Consider the following 22,202-nt stretch of genomic DNA (forward strand, 5'->3'; position numbering starts at 1 on the left):
ATGAAAATGAAAATTATTTCTTAAAATGAAAATGTGCAAGTGTGGTGAAATGACGAAAATGTCGATGTCGCCTCGAAATGCGTGTCCGCGAAAATAGGAAACATGAAATATGGTAATTTCCACGTATTTACCAAAATAATAACCCGTAAGAATAGGAAATTATTCGTCACGGAATTAGGAAAGATCCAACGCGGAAAATCACAGAAGTCAAGCTGGGGAAGAGGCGCATCATGAGCTGCGTCTCTTTGAAGAGGCGCGGCCCAGTCTTTGCCTGTTTGTGTGATTCCGTTCAGCGATTTTTGGAAACAGAAATTAGTATAAATAGAGACGTCGATAGAGCTTTTATTCACACAATTCGTCCGTCTCTTCTTCGTCTTATTACATAAAATTCTCAAAATAATCTCTCATCATGAATACTTTGGAGATTCGCTTGAAAGAATGGACCAACGAGTTTTCAAACATGGAGAAATACGATATGGGCGCCTATAACCTTGGATCATTGTTGAGTTTAAAGCTTATCAAGGTTGTCAAACCGTTCTTGGATGCTTGTCTTGATTATTGGGACCCGAATTACCATGTTTTTGCGTTCCCTGGAGGCGATATTTGCCCATTTCCTGAAGAAATTGTCGCTATTGGTGGGTGGGACCCTGAACATTTGCCTGCCATTCCTGCTACTTCGCAAGGGTACAAAAGCAAATTTAGAGACTTGCTTGGGTTGACTAGGCTCGAGGTGGACCGTTTAGTGACCTCGAAGGGAGTGCGAATTTGGACTTCATAGATCGATTTATTAATAGGGCCGACCCCACCGTTTCTTATGTTGCTAGGCGAAGGGCATTCGGGTTTTGCTTGTTGCATGTGTATGTCTTCCAAGGGCATGTTGATGAAGACTTGAGAGGTGATCCTCGTCTTCTGGGCCTTGTTGAGCAAATGGAGCTGCGCAGGAGCCCAGCTTGTTTATGTCTAGGAGAGATCCTGTTGGGCTTGGATAATAGGAAAGCCAACCGCAACCTACCGTATTTGGGAAGTCCCGTCATTCTGCAGGTAAAAGAACATTTTCTTCTTTTTCCTTTTTTTTCGTTTTTTTTTCTTTTTTCGTTTTTTTTTTTTTTTTTTTTTTTTTTTTTTTTTTTTTTTTTTTTTTTTTTTTTTTTTTTTTGATGTCTAATACCTGCTTTTGGTAGGCGTGGCTTATGGAACGGCTTCGATTGATCGAGCCCCCAGTTCATGTTCCTTCTTATCATGCTCGTTCGATTGCGATGAGGACCAGGCTTTACATGGTGGACTTCACCCGAGTCTGCAATTATTGGGAGAACAAACTGAAGAGTGATGATGGCCCTTTGATTAGGTGGATTGTACCGTGGTGGCACCTCAAATCTGTCATTGGAGTGTCTTCTTTGGATCCTACTCGATCCGTGCGCATCTCTGGTCTGGAATTCATGGTGTGCATCTTCCCGGAAAGGCTGATGAGACAGGTTGGACTAAAGCAGACTATCCCGAAGCTTGATACTGTCCCGCAGACCGCCGTGGCGCTTACTACGGAGAGCCGAAGGGAGTGGGCCATTATAAGGGCTCAAAGAAACATGTGGTTTTTGAACTCTTCTGCGAATGCCTTATGGGTGTCGGATTCTTATCTGCGATGGAGGAAGGCTACTACTCCGGAAGAGCGCGAGAGGTTGAGGAAGCGCGAGCCCGTTGACTACAAGGTGCGCGAGGTGGAAAAGGAGAAAGAGAAACATCTGACCGAGGGAGAGGAGGAAGCCGGGTTTCGAGTTGTTCATCCTTCGAAGAAACCGAAGACCTCTCCTGTCGTGGAGATGGTGATTGGCAAGAACGGGAAGTCGAGGCCTCGAGAAAGACCGTTGGTGATTAGGTCTGAAGTGGTGCAAGAGCGTCCGGCTCGAGGTCGTGACAAGAAATATGACAAGAATGACAAGGGCAAAGGGAAGATGGAAGAATAGCCCGAGTCTTTACTTATTATTTATTATTATTATTATTCTTGTAATAAAAAGGTGGGGTTTTTAGAACCCTATCCTATTTTATTTTTATTATGTAACGTATTATTATTATTAGAAAATGAATGAAATAAAAAAGGTTAATTGGTTATGAAACCGTTGCGATTTTCTATTTATTATTCTTGTCGAATTCCAAATGCAATGCAAATGTCCTTCTATTTACATTTTTAAAATAATGGGTTGTATCCTGTGAAGGATTGCCTACGTATTCATTTAGAAAATGAAATCAAACCATTGCGCGTAGTTCGAGAAATGTAAAAGAATAATTGTTCTAAGCAAGAGCTTGTAATGAACTTAGAAAGTAAGCATGAGCTTTTTACTTACTCTGAAGGTGCGAATTTAGTTTATTTGATGATATGAGGATGACAAATTTGTCAGAATGCAAGAGCAAAGTGACATTAGCTTATTTTAGCTTGGCCAGGGGCCATTTATTTAGTGTCACAAGAGCGACACGTGGTGTTACGCGAGGCGCGTTTTTGTTCCTATTCTAGGCATAATACCGTTTTTAGTTGGTCGAGGTTTGTTGGGTTGGAAAACTCATTCCCGTCTAGGTCTGTGATTCTAACCGCACCCCCTGGAAGTATGGATTTGACTAGAAATGGTCTGGCCCAATTAGGTTTGAATTTTCCCCGTGGGTCGACAGGTAAAAGAGCTCTAACCGATTTAAGTACTAAATCTCCTTCCTTGATGTTTCTTGGCCTAACTCTTTTGTTGAAAGCTAGTTTGATATGTGCTTGATATGTTTGGACATTATGCAAGGCGCGTAGCCCACGTCATCCACGAGGATGAGTTCTTCATATCTATCCCTTTTCCAGTCGGCTTCTGGGATTTGACTTTCGAGTAAAATACGCAAGGATGGTATCTCTAACTCGACTGGTTGTACAGCTTCCATGCCGTATGTCAGGTAGAAAGGAGTAGCCCCAGTGGGCGTCCTAACAGATGTACGATATCCCCACAAAGCAAAGGGTGTCTTGCTTGGCCAATCTCGATAGTTGTCGATCATTTTCTTGAGAATCGTGACAACATTCTTGTTTGCCGCCTCTACCGCGCCGTTAGTTTGTGGTCTATAGGGCGATGAGTGGTGATGCCTAATTTTGTACTTGGCTAGTAATTGCTCAGTCTCGGCTTGGAAATGTGATCCATTATCGCTAATGATCTCATGTGGGCAACCATATCGACAGATGATGTTGTTTTGTATGAATTTTGCCACATTTTTGGCTGTAAGACTAGTGTAGGAAGCCGCTTCTACCCATTTGGTGAAATAGTCGATTGCCACTAGGATGAAACAGTGACCTCCTGTTCTGGCTGGGGTTATCTTCCCGATTATGTCAATTCCCCAGGCAGAAAATGGCCAAGGAGATGTCATCGTATAGAGCAATGAAGGAGGGACATGTCGTACATTCCCGAAGATTTGGCAATTGTGGCAATGTCTTACATATTTGATGCAATCGGATTCCATTATGGTCCAATAATAACCCAAACGTGTGATTTTCTTTGCCATCATGGGCCCACTCATGTGAGGACCGCATTCTCCATCGTGGACTTCTTCCATCACTTTCCGTGCCTGTGAATGATCAAGGCAGCGTAAGATTACACCGAGAGGTGTTCTTTTGTACAACTCTCCTTGCATGAGAACGTATTGGGAAGCTAGTAGGCGTATAGCACGTTGTCCCCTTTTGTCCATATCCGGTGGATAGGTAACGTTGAGCTTGAAATTCAGGATTGCTTGGAACCAGGGTTCCTGTGCTATTTTCTCTTCATCGGTGATTTGGTGGACGTAAGCTGGCTCTGACCGTCGTGCGATGCACAAAGGCATTTCCACCATGTTATGTGGCATATTAATCAAAGATGCAAGTTTCGCAAGAGCGTCTGCAAATTGATTTTCTTCCCGAGGTAGGTGTAGATAGGTCACGTTATCAAAGAATTGGGCAACTTGGTCTATTCTAGCTTGATAAGGTGCTAGGCTTTCGCTTCGGATTTTCCACGATCCCGAAACTTGATTGATGATCAGTGATGAGTCCCCATGTACTCGGAGGTTCTTAATGCCTAGGCTCACTGCCGCTTGTAGTCCAATGAGACAAGCTTCGTATTCTGCAGCATTGTTTGTCACCTCGAAGTCGAGTTTGACAGAGATTGGTGTATGCTCGCCTTCAGGAGAAATGAGCAACACCCCTATTCCAAATCCTCTTAAATTTGATGCCCCATCAAAGTAAAGGTCCCAGGAGTCTACATCAGTTTGGAGGATATCCTCGTCTGGAAATGACCAAGTATCTATTGTTTGTGCGTCATTGATGGGATTTTCTGCGAAGAATTCGGCGACGACACGACCTTTTATAACTTTCAGAGGCATGTATTTGAGATCAAATTCTGAGAGCATCAAAGTCCATCTTGCTAGGCGTCCGTTGAGGATGGGTTTCTCGAAGAGGTATTTGACTGGATCCATTTTGGAGTATATTTTGACGGAATAGCTAAGCATGTAATGGCGTAGCTTCTTCGTTGCCCACACAAGAGCGAGGCATGTCTTTTCGAGTTGTGAGTATTTACACTCGTACTCCAGGAACTTCTTACTAAGGTAGTAGATAGCCCTTTCTTCACTTCCTACAGTTTGAGCTAGCATGGCACCCATGGCGGTTTCGGTTACTGTGAGATATAAACCAAGAGGTTGATCTCGTTGAGGTGGCATGAGCACTGGCGGTTTAGCTAATATCTCTTTGATTCGATCAAATGCCTTTTGACAGTCGTCATCCCACATGGTGTGATCCGTTTTCTTGAGCTTCTTGAAATAGGTTCGCAAATCATGGTGAGTTTCGATATGAATCGACTTATATATTGCACTTTTCCCAGGAATCCTCTGACTTCTTTTTCTGTTTGAGGTTGTGGCATTTCGATCAGAGCCTTGATTTTGGAAGGGTCTATTTCTATACCTCGTTGGCTAACAACGTATCCCAGGAGTTTACCAGATGTTACTTCGAATGTGCATTTTTGAGGATTGAGCCTCATGTTGTACTTTCTTAGCCTTGCGAAAAATTTGCGAAGGTTCGCAATATGCCCCTCTCTTTCCTTGGACTTGAAAATCATGTCGTCTACGTATACCTCAACTTCTTTGTGCATCATGTCATGTAAGAGTGTAGTTGCGGTGCGTTGATATGTAGCTCCGGCGTTGATCAATCCGAACGGCATGACCGTATAGCAATAGGTTCCCCATTGAGTGACAAATGCGGTCTTATGCATGTCTTCTAAGGCCATCTTGATTTGGTTATAACCCGCATATCCATCCATGAAGGATAGCAATATTGTCCACCAATATGTCGATGTGTGGTAGAGGGAAGTCATCTTTAGGGCTTGCTTTGTTTAAGTCCCTAAAATCAACACAAATACGGATTCTCCCATCCTTTTTGGGTACAGGTACTATGTTGGCTACCCAGTCAGAATACTCGGAAACTTTGATGAACCCGGCTTTGAATTGCTTATCAACTTCTTCCTTAATCTTGAGAGCCCATTCCGTTCTCATTCGTCGAAATACATTTCTGAGTTTGAAACCTGGCTTAATCGGGATTCTATGTTCGGCGATGTCCCTGTCGATCCCCGGCATGTCTTTGTAGGACCAAGCGAAAACGTCTTTGAATTCGTTTAGGAGGTCTATGAAATCGGCCCTTTCGGTAGAGCTCAAGGTAGTCCCTATCCTAAGTTCTTGGGGTTCTAGTTCGGTACCTACATTGATGGGTTCGGTGTCCTCTATTACTGGTCCCCCTTCCCCTTCTTGTAGTATTTCTTTGGCTACGTAGGGAGGTATTTCGATTGAGTCTGGGTCTTGGTCATCCTCAGTATCATCGTAAACAGAATTGCACTCAAGATAACGCAAAGAGTAAGCAGAACCTGATTTATTCATATTAAAATTTTAGAAAAGTTGAAACAAGGAAGCCATCTGATCTGTGGTCAGTGGCGGCAAAGGGACAGTGGTTGGGACATTTCCCGAACTACTGTGACTACTCGAGGCTAAGCTAGGAGAAACGGAGGGAATGGGGATGACGACAGGAAGAGACTCCCTAGTGACTTCTCTAGACTCTGACTCTAACTCCGACTCAGACTCGAACTCATCGTCTTCTGGTTCTCCTTTGAACATCTCTCCTTCTCCAGTGGTGAGCTTGAAGAGTCTTCCTTGATTGTTGGTCCATTTGATTGATTTTCTCCATCCTTTCTGCTGACTTGCGCTAGTTTCTGTGATTAACGCGGTAGGGTTGAAGTGGTCGTCTTGAAGTATCATGGTAATGATCTCATCCTGCGCGGCTCTAACAAATCGATCTTCTCCAAATAAAAGACTAACGGCTTGTTCGTCTAAGCAAGGTGCTTGACGAGTTTTGACGGTAGGAACCGTTTCTGGAGGGAGGCAATAACAATCGTGAAAGATCTCGATTCCGGCTAGCTTCCTTTCGAGATAGTGCCAAGGCTCGGGAAATCCGTGAAAGAGCTCTAGACTTCCTTCTTTGACGAAGTACCCATTTAATGTGGGGAGATAGGGTCGCATTTGGACTCCTACATACTTACGGTTTTGAACTTGAGCAAGCATTTCGAGAACCTCCTCTTTAGTGGGTTTGTACCCTAGCCCAAGTGGTATTCTCTTTGAGTTGCCTTCCTTGTATGGTGCGAAGGTGTTTTTCCGAATAGGGTTCAAAGGCATTCCGGGGAAGTATCCCTCGGATTTGAGTATGTGGTTGACCACCAAGTTAGAGTATGGATCATAGTATAAGGGTGCCAATTCGCTTTCTATGACGCTTACGCTTTGGAAGCCCCCAAGTTCATATACTGGGTCTGCAAGGACTTGATTGTTTGATCTCTTCTCGATTATTGCTTTAATGGGTGACGAAGTGATCGTCACTACTTTGTCATTTAGTGGGATTTTGATCTTTTGATGAAGAGTGGATGTCACCGCTTTGGAAGCGTGAATCCAAGGTCTTCCTAGAAGTATGTTGAAGGAAGCTTCAATGTCCACTATTTGGAAGTTAACCTTTCGCTCAATTGGCCCTGTGGCTATGGTTAGGTTAACAAGTCCTACTACCTTTCGTCGTGTACCATCATATGCGCGAACACCTTGATTGGTAGGGGTCCAATCCGACTCTTTTATGCTTAATTTGTATGCCGTTTTGAGGGGTATGACGTTGACCGCAGAGCCATGATCTACCAAGGTCATTGGCACGTTCTTCTTTAGACAAATGACAGTGATGTATAGAGCTAGGTTGTGACTAGCACCAAAAGGTGGAAAATCTTCGTCTGAGAAAATAATAGGATTACTTAGCCTCGGTGATTCTTGGAAGACCAAGTTGACTACATCTTCGGGAGTCGAGTTATGTGCTACATTTAATTTGGCCAAAGCTTGCAGTAAAGCTTGGCGATGTGGGAAAGAGCTTGCTACCAATTGCCAGACTGAAAGATCAGCCTTTGTCTTCTGTAATTGCTTGATCAAATGGTCAGTGGAGTCATCTTCGTTATCATTTGGTGTGACAACGTTGGTTGGACCATTTTGAGTAGTGTTTTGATATGGACAGCCCGAACGAGTTAGGTGGTCCACATCTTGGTCTTCACCATTTTGGACTATTTCTTTGACTAGGGAGTTTTCAATGAGATACTCGTCCTCATCATCATCGGCCCAAACTCCATGGATCGTAGCTAGTTGCCTCATTTTCATGATATCATCTTCTAGTCGTATGATTTGGTCGACTAGTTTATCAACCATGGTGACTATTTCTTGCATAGTGGCATTTTGAGAGAAGATTAGTGGCACATGCTCCTTGGGTGTTGCGTTGGGATCATGTAAAGTTGTCACCACATTTTCTAATTCCCAAACTTGTCTATCTACACTCCTTGCCCATATGATGAAGTCGGAAACGGTAGGGGTGATAGTAGAGTAGAACCCTTCATTCTCGATTGCATGGATCTCATCTTCAATTGGAGAAATGAGGTGTGAACAATCTAAGGTAGATTCGTCACTTGTAATCACTAGAACTCCAAGAGGATTCTGAGTGTTGTTGGGTTTACCTCCCGGCGGTATTGGTAGTCGACCATCTTCAATCATGTCTTGAAGCACATTTTTCAATTTGTAGCATTTTTCTGTGTCATGCCCCTTGCCCCTATGGTATTCACAGTACGAGTTCTCGTCCCAGAATTTGGATTTCCTTTCGGGTTCGGGAGTAGGTCCAATGGGCTGGGGTTTGCCCTGTTTCATTAACCTCTTAAGAGCGTTGGAGTAAGTATCCCCAAGATTTGTGAATTTCCTTGGTGGGGTGCTTTTCTTGGATGGCTCGAGAAGGTTAACTTCGTCGGTCTTGCTAGTGGAGCCGTATGAACGACTCGTTGAGCCTTGGTATCCTCGGCCTACCGTTTTGGACAAGAGCCCTTTACGGATGTCATCTTCAATCCTTGTTCCTAGTACGGTTAAGTCCTTGAAACTCTTGATGTTTTGATATCTCAAATGGTTGGCATAGATGGGTTTGAGATTATCCACAAACTTCTCCACAAGGGTAGCCTCATCCGGGCGTTCAACTAGTTGGGTACTAGTCTTCCTCCACCTACTTAGGAAGTCGGTGAATCCTTCTTTGTCATTTTGGGTAAGAACCTCTAGAGTGCGCATGTTAACTTGGATCTCGGCATTATCCGCATATTGCTTGGCAAACTCGATCGCGGCATCTTCCCAAGTAGCGATCTTCTTGTGGTCTAAAGAGTAAAACCATTGTTTTGGGATTGTGTCGAGAGATGAAGGAAAGATCCTTAAGAACATCTCGCCTTTGATAGACATGTAATCCTTGAAGGCACGAATTTGGTTCAAAGGGTTCTCGTGCCCCTTGAATTTAGGGATATCCGTCATATTGAAATTAGTTGGCAATTTGGAATTGACGGCCTCATACTTGCGGTTGTTTTCCCTATAAATGTCATCCCCTTTAAGGTACATCAATTGTTCCTCTAAGTATTGGAGCCTTTTCTCGGCTACAGTTAGTTGCATGGGAGGATTTTCGTCCCTGGATTCATCCGCGGAGTCACCTATTACTTCACTTTCATGAGGAGGCAATCTCGCCTCTACGGTATAGATCCGGCCCTCGATGGTCTCAAGGCGATCATAAACTTGGTCCTGGGTAACTTGGATTTGGGATAGCGCGGCTAGGATTCGATCATTACCATCTTGAAGTTGGTGGAGGTTTGTCTCGCTGGATCCAGGCATCTTGAAAACTGGACAAGAGATCGATGACGAATCAAAACACGATCGACCATTCTAACATACTTGCTAAAAGAAGAAATGTTTTGACTCGTGAAGTGGGTGTGTGCCACTTGTGTTGAGTGAACTTTGAAGAAAGGACCGAATTTTGAAGATGTGTATCCTAGTCAACTGTAGTGTAGTTGTAGGAGTGGACTCGAAGTGAGGTTTTGAAATGGGCTTGGGCCCGAATTTTGACTCGACAAACGGACAGAGTTTTGACTGGGCTTTGCGCTAATCTAGGCCTTTTTCGAAATTTTGATTAAAAAAGGGGTTTTGATTTTTGAAATCGTCATGGTTTAGTTTAGAAATGGTGATCACGTAAGGTACAAACATTTATACAAGCATTATAACGGGATGCTGAGTGCATTTAAAAGGGTTTTGGCTTAAAGGGTGGGTTGCCATACCGAACCATCAAACCCGAAGTCCATGGAGAGGCTCGTACCAAACAAGAGTAAGGCCGAGTCCTAGTCCATTTCCTCAAGTAGTGAAGGTCCTTGATACAAACAAGAGTAAGTACCATGGTATGGATGACGTCAATCGCTATCCATCCTTAGGCCCAAATAAGAATTAGGACCGTTTAGACGGGACGATTGGTCGAATGGGTTGGGTTGGGCCTAGGAAGGCCGAATAAAACGATCTAGGAAGACCGAGTTATGAAAACCGACAATTGTCTTGTACAAACTATTCCCTAACCTTGTTCAAGTTTCACCCTTAGCTACACGTAAGTGTATATTCCCCAGCGGAGTCGCCAAACTGTGGACAGCGGGGGCCCACGGGGGCGCTTGGAGAGAGAGAACAAGCGTTTGCATTTTTGTTGGAGTCGCCACCAATTTTTATGGGAAATTGGAACCGTTCGAATACCTCGTGTCATGTCAAGACACAAAGTAGTGACATGAACACTAAGCAATCGTTACCCTTAGCATTCTATGTCTAGAATGACTCCCGTGGATGCCAATGAACACGGGTGTTCACAGAGATCTGGAGTAAGGGGTGAGGGTACGTATTAGGAAGCTCTTTTGATCGAACCCTTAATCCCGCCCGCCTCGATAGCGGCCTCTACTAATGATTAGGGACATCATCTATACTCGATATATCGTCGATTGTATGCATGCAATGCAACATCCAAGTTTTAATCCTAACATGTGAGAATTAGACTAAGTCGGTGAACAATTAGTTTAGCATTCAATAATGTCAAAGTAGGATTTAATGTTCAATTACATGTGAAAACATACAAATGATACAAAGCAATAAATATTACAATGAATAAAATTACAATAATGAAAATTACAATAATTACAATGGGATTTGGTGATTTATGTCGAAAATACCTTTAAAACGGATAATTTGAGAAAAAGAATAAAAGAAAGAATAAAAGAATAAATTAACGAACCAAACAGTAGGCGATAATATGGTTAATAGTCAATTAATACGTAATCTAAATAACTAAGTCAAGGCAAAACGGGAGTTCAGGGACAGAATTCAACCCGGAACAGGCGCAGCAGAGCTGCGTCCTTTGGAAGAGGCGCTGCAGTTGCTGCGTCTGTTCCTGACCTGAATTCTGGCTGTGAAGCCGGAATTGCGTGTTGTTAATACTCGTTGGTGAATTTAATGATTGATTAAATTATTTACTCGGATGAAAGTGATTAATAGGTTATTTACATATGAATGATGGTCATAAAACAATAAACATGGATGAGACGGAATTAAACGAATTAATATAAGATTAATGAGGATTATTAACAAGTTAACAAACTAAATCAATTAATTAGGTTAAATACAACGGATTAAAGACGAATATATGATAGATATGACAAATAACAAATGTAAATATGTCAATGATGAATTCCAGAAACTCAATATTGATGAATTGAATCTCTAAAACCCGAATTGAATTTAATGACGAAAACCCGCAAATATTGGTTACTTGGGATTAGAGTTGAATTTATGATAAATTATGTGCTAATGAATGATAAACAATATACATGTGAAATTATTGTGCTATGATATCAAAGAATTAAAGAACAAACGAAACAAAACAAATACTTGACGAATTACAGAGGACGAAGGAAGAAGAAAGGAAGCGAGGCTGGCGGCCTCACGAAGAGGCGCGGCGAGAATGCGCTCCTTCAATAGGCGCGCGGCGATTCTTTGCGTCCTTTCTCGACGGTTTGTCTTCTGAAAATCCGTAAAAAGGGTTTTAAACAAAGGGTTTTAGAAATCGGTTTTAATGATATTTTCGACATAAACCTTACATTAATGATACAAAAAGTAAAATACAATAAATAAAAGAGAGATTGTACACCCTCAGACTTACATGTTTGACGAAACGAGATGAACTAAGATATAGATTAGTGATGCTCGACTCGAACTATAAAGAAAGTGCCCTCGTAAGAGGAAAATGAATAGATTAATTAAGTTGATTGATTGTGGAGTTGGTCAAATTGGTCGGTCATGCAAACGAGGCTGGTACTCAGAAGGATCCGAGCTTACGTGGTCGAATGTTCAAGCACGTAGACGCCAAAAAGTAAGAACAAAGGTCTAGAATGCAAAGGGAGAAGAGAAGGGCGGACACTCGCGTGAGAAATATGAGGAGCGAAGGCTCCTATTTATACTAATCACGTGAAGGAATTAGGGTTTCGGAGAGACTTTGGACGTGAATCTCGGAAAGATATGAAAAAGATACGAGAAATACGCAGAAAAGGACCTGGGAAGAGGCGCAGCAGCCGCTGCGTTTCTTAGAAGAGGCGCAGCACCTGCTGCGTCTGTTCCCAAGTGGTTTCCTCCTGCGAAAGAAAGATTTCTGTGCTTAAATTATGGGAATAAAGAGATAATTCGGTTTTCCTTAATATTTTGTATGAATATTACGGGAAATTGTTTACCAAAGATTAAAGATTGTGAAATATTTATTAAAATATGGAATAGAAATATACGGAACATTCCAGAACATTCTGACTCGGGATTTAACGGCTATCAGAAAATGAAGACGGTTTTAGGCCCGGACTCCAAATGTACTCAAATTACTGTCGAAATGACCGTATCGGCGCGCAGATGACAACTAAGAGGTAGACATTAATATTTGAGCAATCACTTGACGATAAACTTACGAACTGTCACAAATCGTTCCGCGTACCAAACATGCGGCCCAATCATCACCGGGTGGTTTGTGAGAGGTGCAGAAATGAGGTATCTACACACCTAAAAGCACGATCATACTTGTGGTAATATCTCCCCTACATGTTCTAGGTAAAAATTCCAAACTTATTCATCTGAATTGTGTGCTATGTCATGCCTTTCCTGAACATGTTACGTGACAATGTGCATTCATTTCCTGCCTACTTGTTTGCATTTCACATGCTGGATGTTCTAACCAAATTTGTTTTACTTGAATCCTGAACAATTATACATGATAAATGTTTATATGCATAAATATTCAGGATTGAGGGCTACTCTACTATATATTTCCGAAACAAAACTTTGCACTTAACTGTGCCTGACGAGTTGGTAACCACCACCAGATACAGTAAATGTCAGGACCAATCAGGCATGAAATAATTGCGACCGACTAGGTTTTTCGCCACGGATTACAACCGGCTGGACGCAGCAAGACAGGTGCAAGGGTGTTCTCTCCCAACCACTTAGTCTAAATGCCCTCCTGACAGGCCGAATACCAAGCCCTCCAGCTAGGCAGGGGACATAAGCCCTCCTGACAGGCCGGTTTTCCCACCCCTTCAACCACTATGGCAAAAACCATACATGGTTGAATTACTTACGATGGCTTTAATCGCAAGACAGGAGCAAACACTAAAAAAAAAGAAACAGGTTAACAGGTTTGAAGAAAACAGGTTAACAGGTTTGAAAAGAATGACGGGATTAAACAAAGCAAGCGTGAAAGACGATCTTTATATCATTAATAAAACCCTTACCCTCTAGGGAAAAGGTAGCAAAATGTATATCTATCCTATCAGGGATAATCTCCCTGACTAGGACCAACAAAATATAAAATTGTCTTTACAAGGACATTCCCCCGGGCAAACGTACAAAATGATTAATGATTCTACCAAGGACATTCTCCTTGGTTGGACAAAATACCATTGCTTGACATTTCTGCGAATGATATCCCTCTTGTCAGGGCTAGATACTAACACCGATCAGAAATTATTCCTCGCCTGACCGAGCGCCATAATTCCTCTTTCTCAAGAAACATACTAGCCTTCATCGGCTCAGGATACTTTTCCAATATAATCCTTGTCTTACCCTGCCTTGTCGCAGCAATGAACATTGACTCAAACACTCCGCGAATACACTTGATAAAAAATCAAACATTACTGATTCATATGGTGTGGCAAAGACAAGCCAGGTCAACTGTACGTAGGCTACATGACTGAATCATACGAACAGGGTAACATACTGAATATACCGAGCAGGAATGACTGGGGCATCGGTCGGATCAATTAGCTTATCAAGATCGGCTCGATCGAATACAAGCCTACCGCTTGCTGTGAACCTTCTCCTTAACTTTGGCAAGCCTGGCATTTAAAGTCCGCTATGCTGAAATTCACAATTCTGAGAAAAGAAAGCCTTACTGCCAGAAGTTGAAGCCCAAGCATCCTTAACATGCTTAGGAACCTTGAAGATACCTTCAGCCTGTAAACAACGAAGAAAGCATTCCACCCTACAGCAGAATGGCCACGACTACTCCATAAGAAAAATTGCCCTGAAAGAAGTCACCCTTTCAGAGGGATAATAACTATTTGACAGCTAATCGTCAACTCCAAAGAAGATATATCCTGTTAAATATTTCCTGCTTTCCTTTGTACTAACAAAATTTGTGCAGGACAAACAAAAATTGAAGGGTACTCACCACCAACGCATGCATCGAAATTAAGATACGCCAGGTCAGGCCCAACCAAGTTGGCCCTGATACATATAACCAGTCCACCCAAATGGGAGAAATTTCAGGAATCCATACGCTAGAATCAGCAGGAATGATCCCTTCATCCTTCAAAATTTTCTCAAACTTAGTTTTGAGACGATTGAGGAAAAAGTGTTGTTCATCGAGAACCTTCGTCGGCTCAATTTTTTGTAGAAGATGGTGACATTATCAACAACTAGAGCAGGGATGCATCTCCAAGAGTGATGGGTTGATTTCCAGAAGATTCAGGCTTATTTTCAAGGATATTTTCAGGGTTTGGGACAAAAGGTGTGCCAGGAGCCATGGCAACCCTGGTTGATTTTCTTTTTACAGCCATAGTTAGATTTTCTGGTAATTAATGGGAAAATAGACGAAGGTTGAAGACAAAGATCGAAGAAAGATTGGGAGAATTATAGAGGAATTGATCAAGTTTTGGTGGATAATAAAGCATGAAGTGAAGAAATTATTTATAGACGGTAAAGATTGGGATTTACTACAACTAGCCGTTTTCTTAATGATAAAGCACGCTGAATCGTCCTGAAGAAGTTATCCAAAGATGAAAAGAGAAGGTTATCTCCTTATTTATGGCCTGACCCAGCGATAATAAGGAGATAAGGGGCAATTGTTAGGCCTGTAATTTCGCACTACTGACAGGATAGAATTCTACCCTGGCCTGACGATCAGGGCAGGTCCGTCAAGGTAGTCCAAGTTTGGCACCAGTTGATAAGCCTAGACTCCCACATCATCTTCAGGGTCATCTTCAGGGTGTCAGGTCGTCAAGCCATCAGGGTGTCAGGACGTCAGGCCATCAGGGTACAAAAAGACGGGCACCAGGCCGGAGAGGACAACGGTCAAGTGTAAGGTCAACATTTGACCAAGTCATGGATAATTATATATAAGATTTCTACAACATTAATATGGTAATTAAGAGCATATTGATGATGAAGATTTGTCATAAATAAGGAGCATTAATAGGCATTAATGCGCAATAAAGACGGCAATTAAGGAGGAATATTCAGCATTAAGTACAAAGGTTTGGCAGCAATTCAGCCTGGCTATATAAGGAGCATTTGAAGATCATTTGGCAAGACAAGGCATACTTCAACATACACAACACATCCTACACAAGAATACATACTACGAGCTAAATAATACTTAGAGATTATGTTACAAGCATCATCATTATCATTCTTATATTCTCCCAAATACTTAGTGAAATCCTCTCCTGGCTTGGTGCCCGTGGTTTTTTTCCATTAAAGGGTTTTCCACGTATAAATCATTGTGTCATGTTTTCTTATATCGTTTATTATATTTACATTCGTTTCCACTTATATTACAATCAACCATGCCAAAGTACGATCATGATAACATCAAAATAGGATAATACTAGTTAACCCCCATACTATTCTACCCTGGTCATATTTCCAGCCTTGCGTAAAGTATGGACAAAACATATACCTTATTTTGTGAATCTTAGAGCTTGTTTTGTGAAAATAGAAGGTAATATTGTGAAATTTGGTCACAAAATGGTCGAAATCACATATTTTGCTCTTTTTATTATTTTGTGAATCATAGACCTTGTTTCGTGAATCCTAGGCCTTATATTGTGAAACTTGGTCATAAATGGTCAAAATCGCCTATTTTCCTCTTTTTCTTATTTTGTGAATCATATACCTTATTTTGTGAATCTTAGAGCTTGTTTTGTGAAAATAGAAGGTAATATTGTGAAATTTGGTCACAAAATGGTCGAAATCACCTATTTTGCTCTTTTTCTTAATTTGTGAATCATAGACCTTGTTTCGTGAATCCTAGGCCTTATATTGTGAAACTTGGTCATAAATGGTCAAAATCGCCTATTTTCCTCTTTTCCTTATTTTGTGAATCATATACCTTATTTTGTTAATCTTAGAGCTTGTTTTGTGAAATTAGAAGGTAATATTGTGAAATTTGGTCGAAATCACCTATTTTGCTCTTTTTCTTATTTTGTGAATCATAGACCTTGTTTCGTGAATCCTAGGCCTTATATTGTGAAACTTGGTCATAAATGGTCAAAATCGCCTATTTTCCTCTTTTTCTTATTTTGTGAATCATATACCTTATTTTGTGAATCTTAGAGCTTGTTTTGTGAAACTAGAAGGTAATATTGTGAAATTTGGTCATAAAATGGTCGAAATCACCTATTTTGCTCTTTTTCTTATTTTGTGAATCATAGACCTTGTTTCATGAATCCTAGGCCTTATATTGTGAAACTTTGTCATAAATGGTCAAAATCGCCTATTTTCCTCTTTTTCTTATTTTGTGAATCATATACCTTATTTTGTGAATCTTAGAGCTTGTTTTGTGAAACTAGAAGGTAATATTGTGAAATTTGGTCATAAAATGGTCGAAATCACCTATTTTGCCCTTTTTCTTATTTTGTGAGTCATAGACCTTGTTTCGTGAATCCTAGGCCTTATATTGTGAAACTTGGTCATAAATGGTCAAAATCGCCTATTTTGCTCCTTTTATTCTTTTGTGAATCATATACCTTATTTTGTGAATCTTAGAGCTTGTTTTGCGAAACTAGAAGGTAATATTGTGAAATTTGGTCATAAAATGGTCGAAATCACCTATTTTGGTCTTTTTCTTATTTTGTGAATCATAGACCTTGTTTCGTGAATCCTAGGCCTTATATTGTGAAACTTGGTCATAAATGGTCAAAATCGCCTATTTTCCTCTTTTTCTTATTTTGTGAATCATATACCTTATTTTGTTAATCTTAGAGCTTGTTTTGTGAAACTAGAAGGTAATATTGTGAAATTTGGTCGAAAAATGGTCGAAATCACCTATTTTGCTCTTTTTCTTATTTTGTGAATCATAGACCTTGTTTCGTGAATCCTAGGCCTTATATTGTGAAACTTGGTCATAAATGGTCAAAATCGCCTATTTTCCTCTTTTTCTTATTTTGTGAATCATATACCTTATTTTGTGAATCTTAGAGCTTGTTTTGTGAAACTAGAAGGTAATATTGTGAAATTTGGTCATAAAATGGTCGAAATCACCTATTTTGCTCTTTTTCTTATTTTGTGAACCATAGACCTTGTTTCATGAATCCTAGGCCTTATATTGTGAAACTTTGTCATAAATGGTCAAAATCGCCTATTTTCCTCTTTTTCTTATTTTGTGAATCATATACCTTATTTTGTGAATCTTAGAGCTTGTTTTGTGAAACTAGAAGGTAATATTGTGAAATTTGGTCATAAAATGGTCGAAATCACATATTTTGCTCTTTTTATTATTTTGTGAATCATAAACCTTGTTTCGTGAATCCTAGGCCTTATATTGTGAAACTTGGTCATAAATGGTCAAAATCGCCTATTTTCCTCTTTTTCTTATTTTGTGAATCATATACCTTATTTTGTGAATCTTAGAGCTTGTTTTGTGAAACTAGAAGGTAATATTGTGAAATTTGGTCATAAAATGGTCGAAATCACCTATTTTGCCCTTTTTCTTATTTTGTGAATCATAGACCTTGTTTCGTGAATCCTAGGCCTTATATTGTGAAACTTGGTCATAAATGGTCAAAATCGCCTATTTTGCTCCTTTTATTCTTTTGTGAATCATATACCTTATTTTGTGAATCTTAGAGCTTGTTTTGTGAAACTAGAAGGTACTATTGTGAAATTTGGTCATAAAATGGTCGAAATCACCTATTTTGGTCTTTTTCTTATTTTGTGAATCATAGACCTTGTTTCGTGAATCCTAGGCCTTATATTGTGAAACTTGGTCATAAATGGTCAAAATCGCCTATTTTCCTCTTTTTCTTATTTTGTGAATCATATACCTTATTTTGTGAATCTTAGAGCTTGTTTTGTGAAATTAGAAGGTAATCTTGTGAAATTTGGTCATAAAATGGTCGAAATCACCTATTTTGTTCTTTTTATTTTTTTGTGAATCATTGACCTTGTTTCGTGAATCCTAGGCCTTATATTGTGAAACTTGGTCATAAATGGTCAAAATCACCTATTTTGCTCCTTTTATTATTTTGTGAATCCTATACCTTATTTTTTGAATCTTAGAGCTTGTTTTGTGAAAATAGAAGGTAATATTGTGAAATTTGGTCACAAAATGGTCGAAATCACCTATTTTGCTCTTTTTATTATTTTGTGAATCATAGAGCTTATATTGTGAAACTTTGTCATAAATGGTCAAAATCGCCTATTTTCCACTTTTTCTTATTTTTTGAATCATATACCTTATTTTGTGAATCTTAGAGCTTGTTTTGTGAAACTAGAAGGTAATATTGTGAAATTTGGTCATAAAATGGTCGAAATCACCTAATTTGCTCTTTTTCTTTTTTTTTGTGAATCATAGACCTTGTTTCGTGAATCCTAGGCCTTATATTGTGAAACTTGGTCATAAATGGTCAAAATCACCTATTTTGCTCCTTTTATTATTTTGTGAATCCTATACCTTATTTTGTGAATCTTAGAGCTTGTTTTGTGAAAATAGAAGGTAATATTGTGAAATTTGGTAACAAAATGGTCGAAATCACCTATTTTGCTCGTTTTATTATTTTGTGAATCATAGACCTTGTTTCGTGAATCCTAGGCCTTATATTGTGAAACTTGGTCATAAATGGTCAAAATCGCCTATTTTTCTCTTTTTCTTATTTTGTGAATCATATACCTTATTTTGTGAATCTTAGAGCTTGTTTTGTGAAACTAGAAGGTAATATTGTGAAATTTGGTCATAAAATGGTCGAAATCGCCTATTTTGCTTTTTTTTTTTTCTTATTTTGTGAATCATAGACCTTGTATTTTCAGTGTTTGTGAATATTGGAGCTAATATTGTGAACCTTGAAGCTAGTTTTGTGAACTTAGTACCTGATAATGTGAAATTTCGACTTGATTTGTGAAGAATGATTTTGTGAAACCTGGATTTCATTTTGTGAAACCTAGATCTGATTTTGTGAAACCTAGACATGATTATGTGAACTCTAGACCTAATTTTGTGAAACTTGTTTATGTGAAACCTGGACCTGATTTGTGAACTTTGTACCTTATTATGTGAAATCTCGACTTGATTTTGTGAAACCTGGATTTTATTTTGTGAAACCTAGATCTGATTTTGTGAAACCTAGACATGATTATGTGAACTTTAGACCTAATTTTGTGAAACTTGTTTTTGTGAAACCTGGACTTGATTCTGTGAAGGTAGGACTTAAATTGGTTAATTTCATAGTAAGAAATACTTGTATAAGCCAGTGTGTCATGTTTCACATGTACATGAAGTTACTAATGTTTTCATGTCTTTGTTACTTGTTGATGCATAATTTAATTTTGGTACAATATCATCTATTAGCTCTAAAGGTAGAGCATTGTGCTATTGCGCAAGGTGTGGGTTCGAGACCCACATAGATGAACAAATATAAATATACGATTATTATATAATAATTACCATTGCCAATGTATGTCTAAAGTCACCTATTTAAGTCTTAGATTCACAAAATAAGGTCCAAGATTCACAAAAACATGCATAGGGTTCACAAAATCAGGTCCAAGCTTAGATAAATCAAGTAGTCTCACAAGCTGTAGCTTAAGAATTTTGTTTGTTATATTTTAGAGACATAGAGTAAAGTATTTGGGCTTTTGTGTGTGAGAAAATATTTGGGCCAAAAGAAAAGTTAGGAATGACCCTAAGTTTCCAGCCCAATAAACATTGAAAATTAGTCCATGAAGGAATATGGTGAGGTCGGCCGCCTCGCCATAATTAGCGGCCTCACCGGATCCGGCCTCTCTCTCTCTCTCTCTCTCTCTCTCTCTATATATAAATATATATATATATATATATATATATATATATATATATATATATATATATATATATATATATATATATATATATATATATAGAAAAGGGTTCATCTAAGTCCCCTTCTATTAGATAAGTCCCTAAGTCCAATCCTAAGCCCTTGGATCATAAAAATTGGATGGTTGAGATTTTAACCAGAAAAAACACACATCCAATTCCCCATGCATGACATTAATCATGCAATTTCATTTCCCCACGTTTACCCACTTCACATTTTTCTAAAACAAATTTCAAAACACATTTTTATGATTTTTCCTCTCTTCTCTCTTATTTTCCAGTTCAGCCAAGACCTTTCAACTTCCCCATCATTCTGTAAACTTGAAGTCGTCACTTCTCTCTTATTGTCGCCATTTTTCAGCAAACTTGAAGTCGTCACTTTTGTCGCTATTATTCTGCAATTTTGAGTTCGCCATTTTCCTACAATTTAGGATTTGACATATCATAATTCAGGTATAAAATCTCCATACTTTCTTCTTCTTCTTCTTCTTCTTCTTCTTCTTCTTATTCTTATTCTTATTCTTATTCTTATTCTTATTCTTATTCTTATTCTTATTCTTATTCTTATTCTTATTCTTATTCTTATTCTTATTCTTATTCTTATTATTATTATTATTATTATTATTATTATTATTATTATTATTATTATTATTATTATTATTATTATTATTATTATTATTATTATTATTATTATTATTATTATTATTCGGCAAAATTGAAGTTGTTGTTACTGTTTGTCGTCTTCCTTGTTGATCAAACTGCATGTTATTTTTCAGGTTTTGAATTATTGTTATTTATCTCCTTCTGCTTATTAGTTATCTCAGCTTTGTTTTCTTGTTTTCCTTTTTGTTTTTTTGGTTACCCAGTTTAATAAGATGAACAAGTTTTAGTATTGTGTTAAGAAGATTAAGTTTCAGTATGTTAATCCAGTCGTAACTTCAATTGGAAAACTTTAATTTATTTATTATGAAACTGCTATGTTATATTTTCGTAACTGTTTCAAATTTAGGAACTTCAATTAATCAATCAATTAGGTTTCTGGCATAAAACACCAAATTAGATGATAAAACATCAAATTAGATCTGATTGTATTGTTTAATAAACCCTAATTATCACTCAAATCAAAGACAACAACAATTTCACCTGAATTAGGGTTTGTGATTTCCCAACTTTATGTCATTCACTGAATTTATGTAAGTCCATTCAATATTTTATCTTTTTTTATGATTAAATTGCATAAATTGTGTTTTTTTGTGATTTATGTTGTAATGGGTTTGGATTAATTCATCTTTTAGTTCATGGGGTGTCTTTGATTTTGAGTTGTTTGAATGTCTATGTTAATTTGCTGCAAACTAAGCAATCCTAAGGTGATGTGTTCATGTCATGCTCTGTAAAGTGATGTGTACATATTTGCTTTTAGCTAATTTGTTTTGGTAAAGAATTGTGCTTTTTTTTTACCTGCTTAGCCCTTTCATAAATTCAGTTAATCATTCAAAGTAGATGTGATTGCATTGTTTGCGTTCAATTAATCCATATTATGCAATTTCAGTTTATATTGTATATCTGATTTTTGAAGATCAGATGGCTGGTGAAGATAAGACTGATGGTGAAGATAAGATTGTCGGTGAAGTTCAGACGATGATAGCAGTTGAAGATCAGACGGATGGTGAAGTTGTTGTTGCTAATCCCACGCCCTCGATAGTGGTAAAGTGTCGATGTAAGAGACTTTCGAAATTGATAAATGAGCTGAATGATAAGCAGCGAGCAACGGTGAAGCGTATCGGGTTTGGTGGACTGCTTGAGTTGAGTCTTGTAAAGTACCCTCTTGAACATGTAGACCTGTTTTATGAAGCTTTTAATGATGGGACGTATGTGTTTAGGGCTTCCGAATTGAAAGAGTTCATGTTGAGTAAGCATGATGTTCATGATTGATTCCTGCTACCACGCGGTCCTAAGGAAGTCGAACTAGTACCTACTGGTCGTAAGAAGGAGGCAACCGAGGTTGTGATTAAGGAACTGAAGGCTCGGTGGAGAAAGAAGTACAACGTGTCAAAGTCATCTGATCCAATTCCCCTAGGAAAGGTATTAAAAGACATTGAGGAAGACATAGAAGGGGGCGACCAATTTTGTCGGTTATTTGTACTGTTTAGTATGGCAACATTCTTAGCACCCACGTCAAACG

General features: G+C 39.0%; 1 protein-coding gene across 1 annotated transcript in view; it reads left to right on the forward strand.

Moving 5' to 3' along the window:
* LOC141651826 (UDP-galactose transporter 1-like) overlaps nt 1-21,952 on the forward strand; it is an 86,531-nt gene extending 64,579 nt beyond the window's left edge. The window contains exon 6 of the mRNA XM_074459520.1: nt 21,602-21,952. Coding sequence (XP_074315621.1) covers nt 21,602-21,952 — 351 coding nt within the window. The remainder of the gene's footprint in view (nt 1-21,601) is intronic.
* The last annotated feature ends 250 nt before the right edge of the window (nt 21,953-22,202 follow it).

This window comes from Silene latifolia, chromosome 4, assembly GCF_048544455.1.
Source record: "Silene latifolia isolate original U9 population chromosome 4, ASM4854445v1, whole genome shotgun sequence".
Classification (NCBI taxonomy): Eukaryota; Viridiplantae; Streptophyta; class Magnoliopsida; order Caryophyllales; family Caryophyllaceae; genus Silene; species Silene latifolia.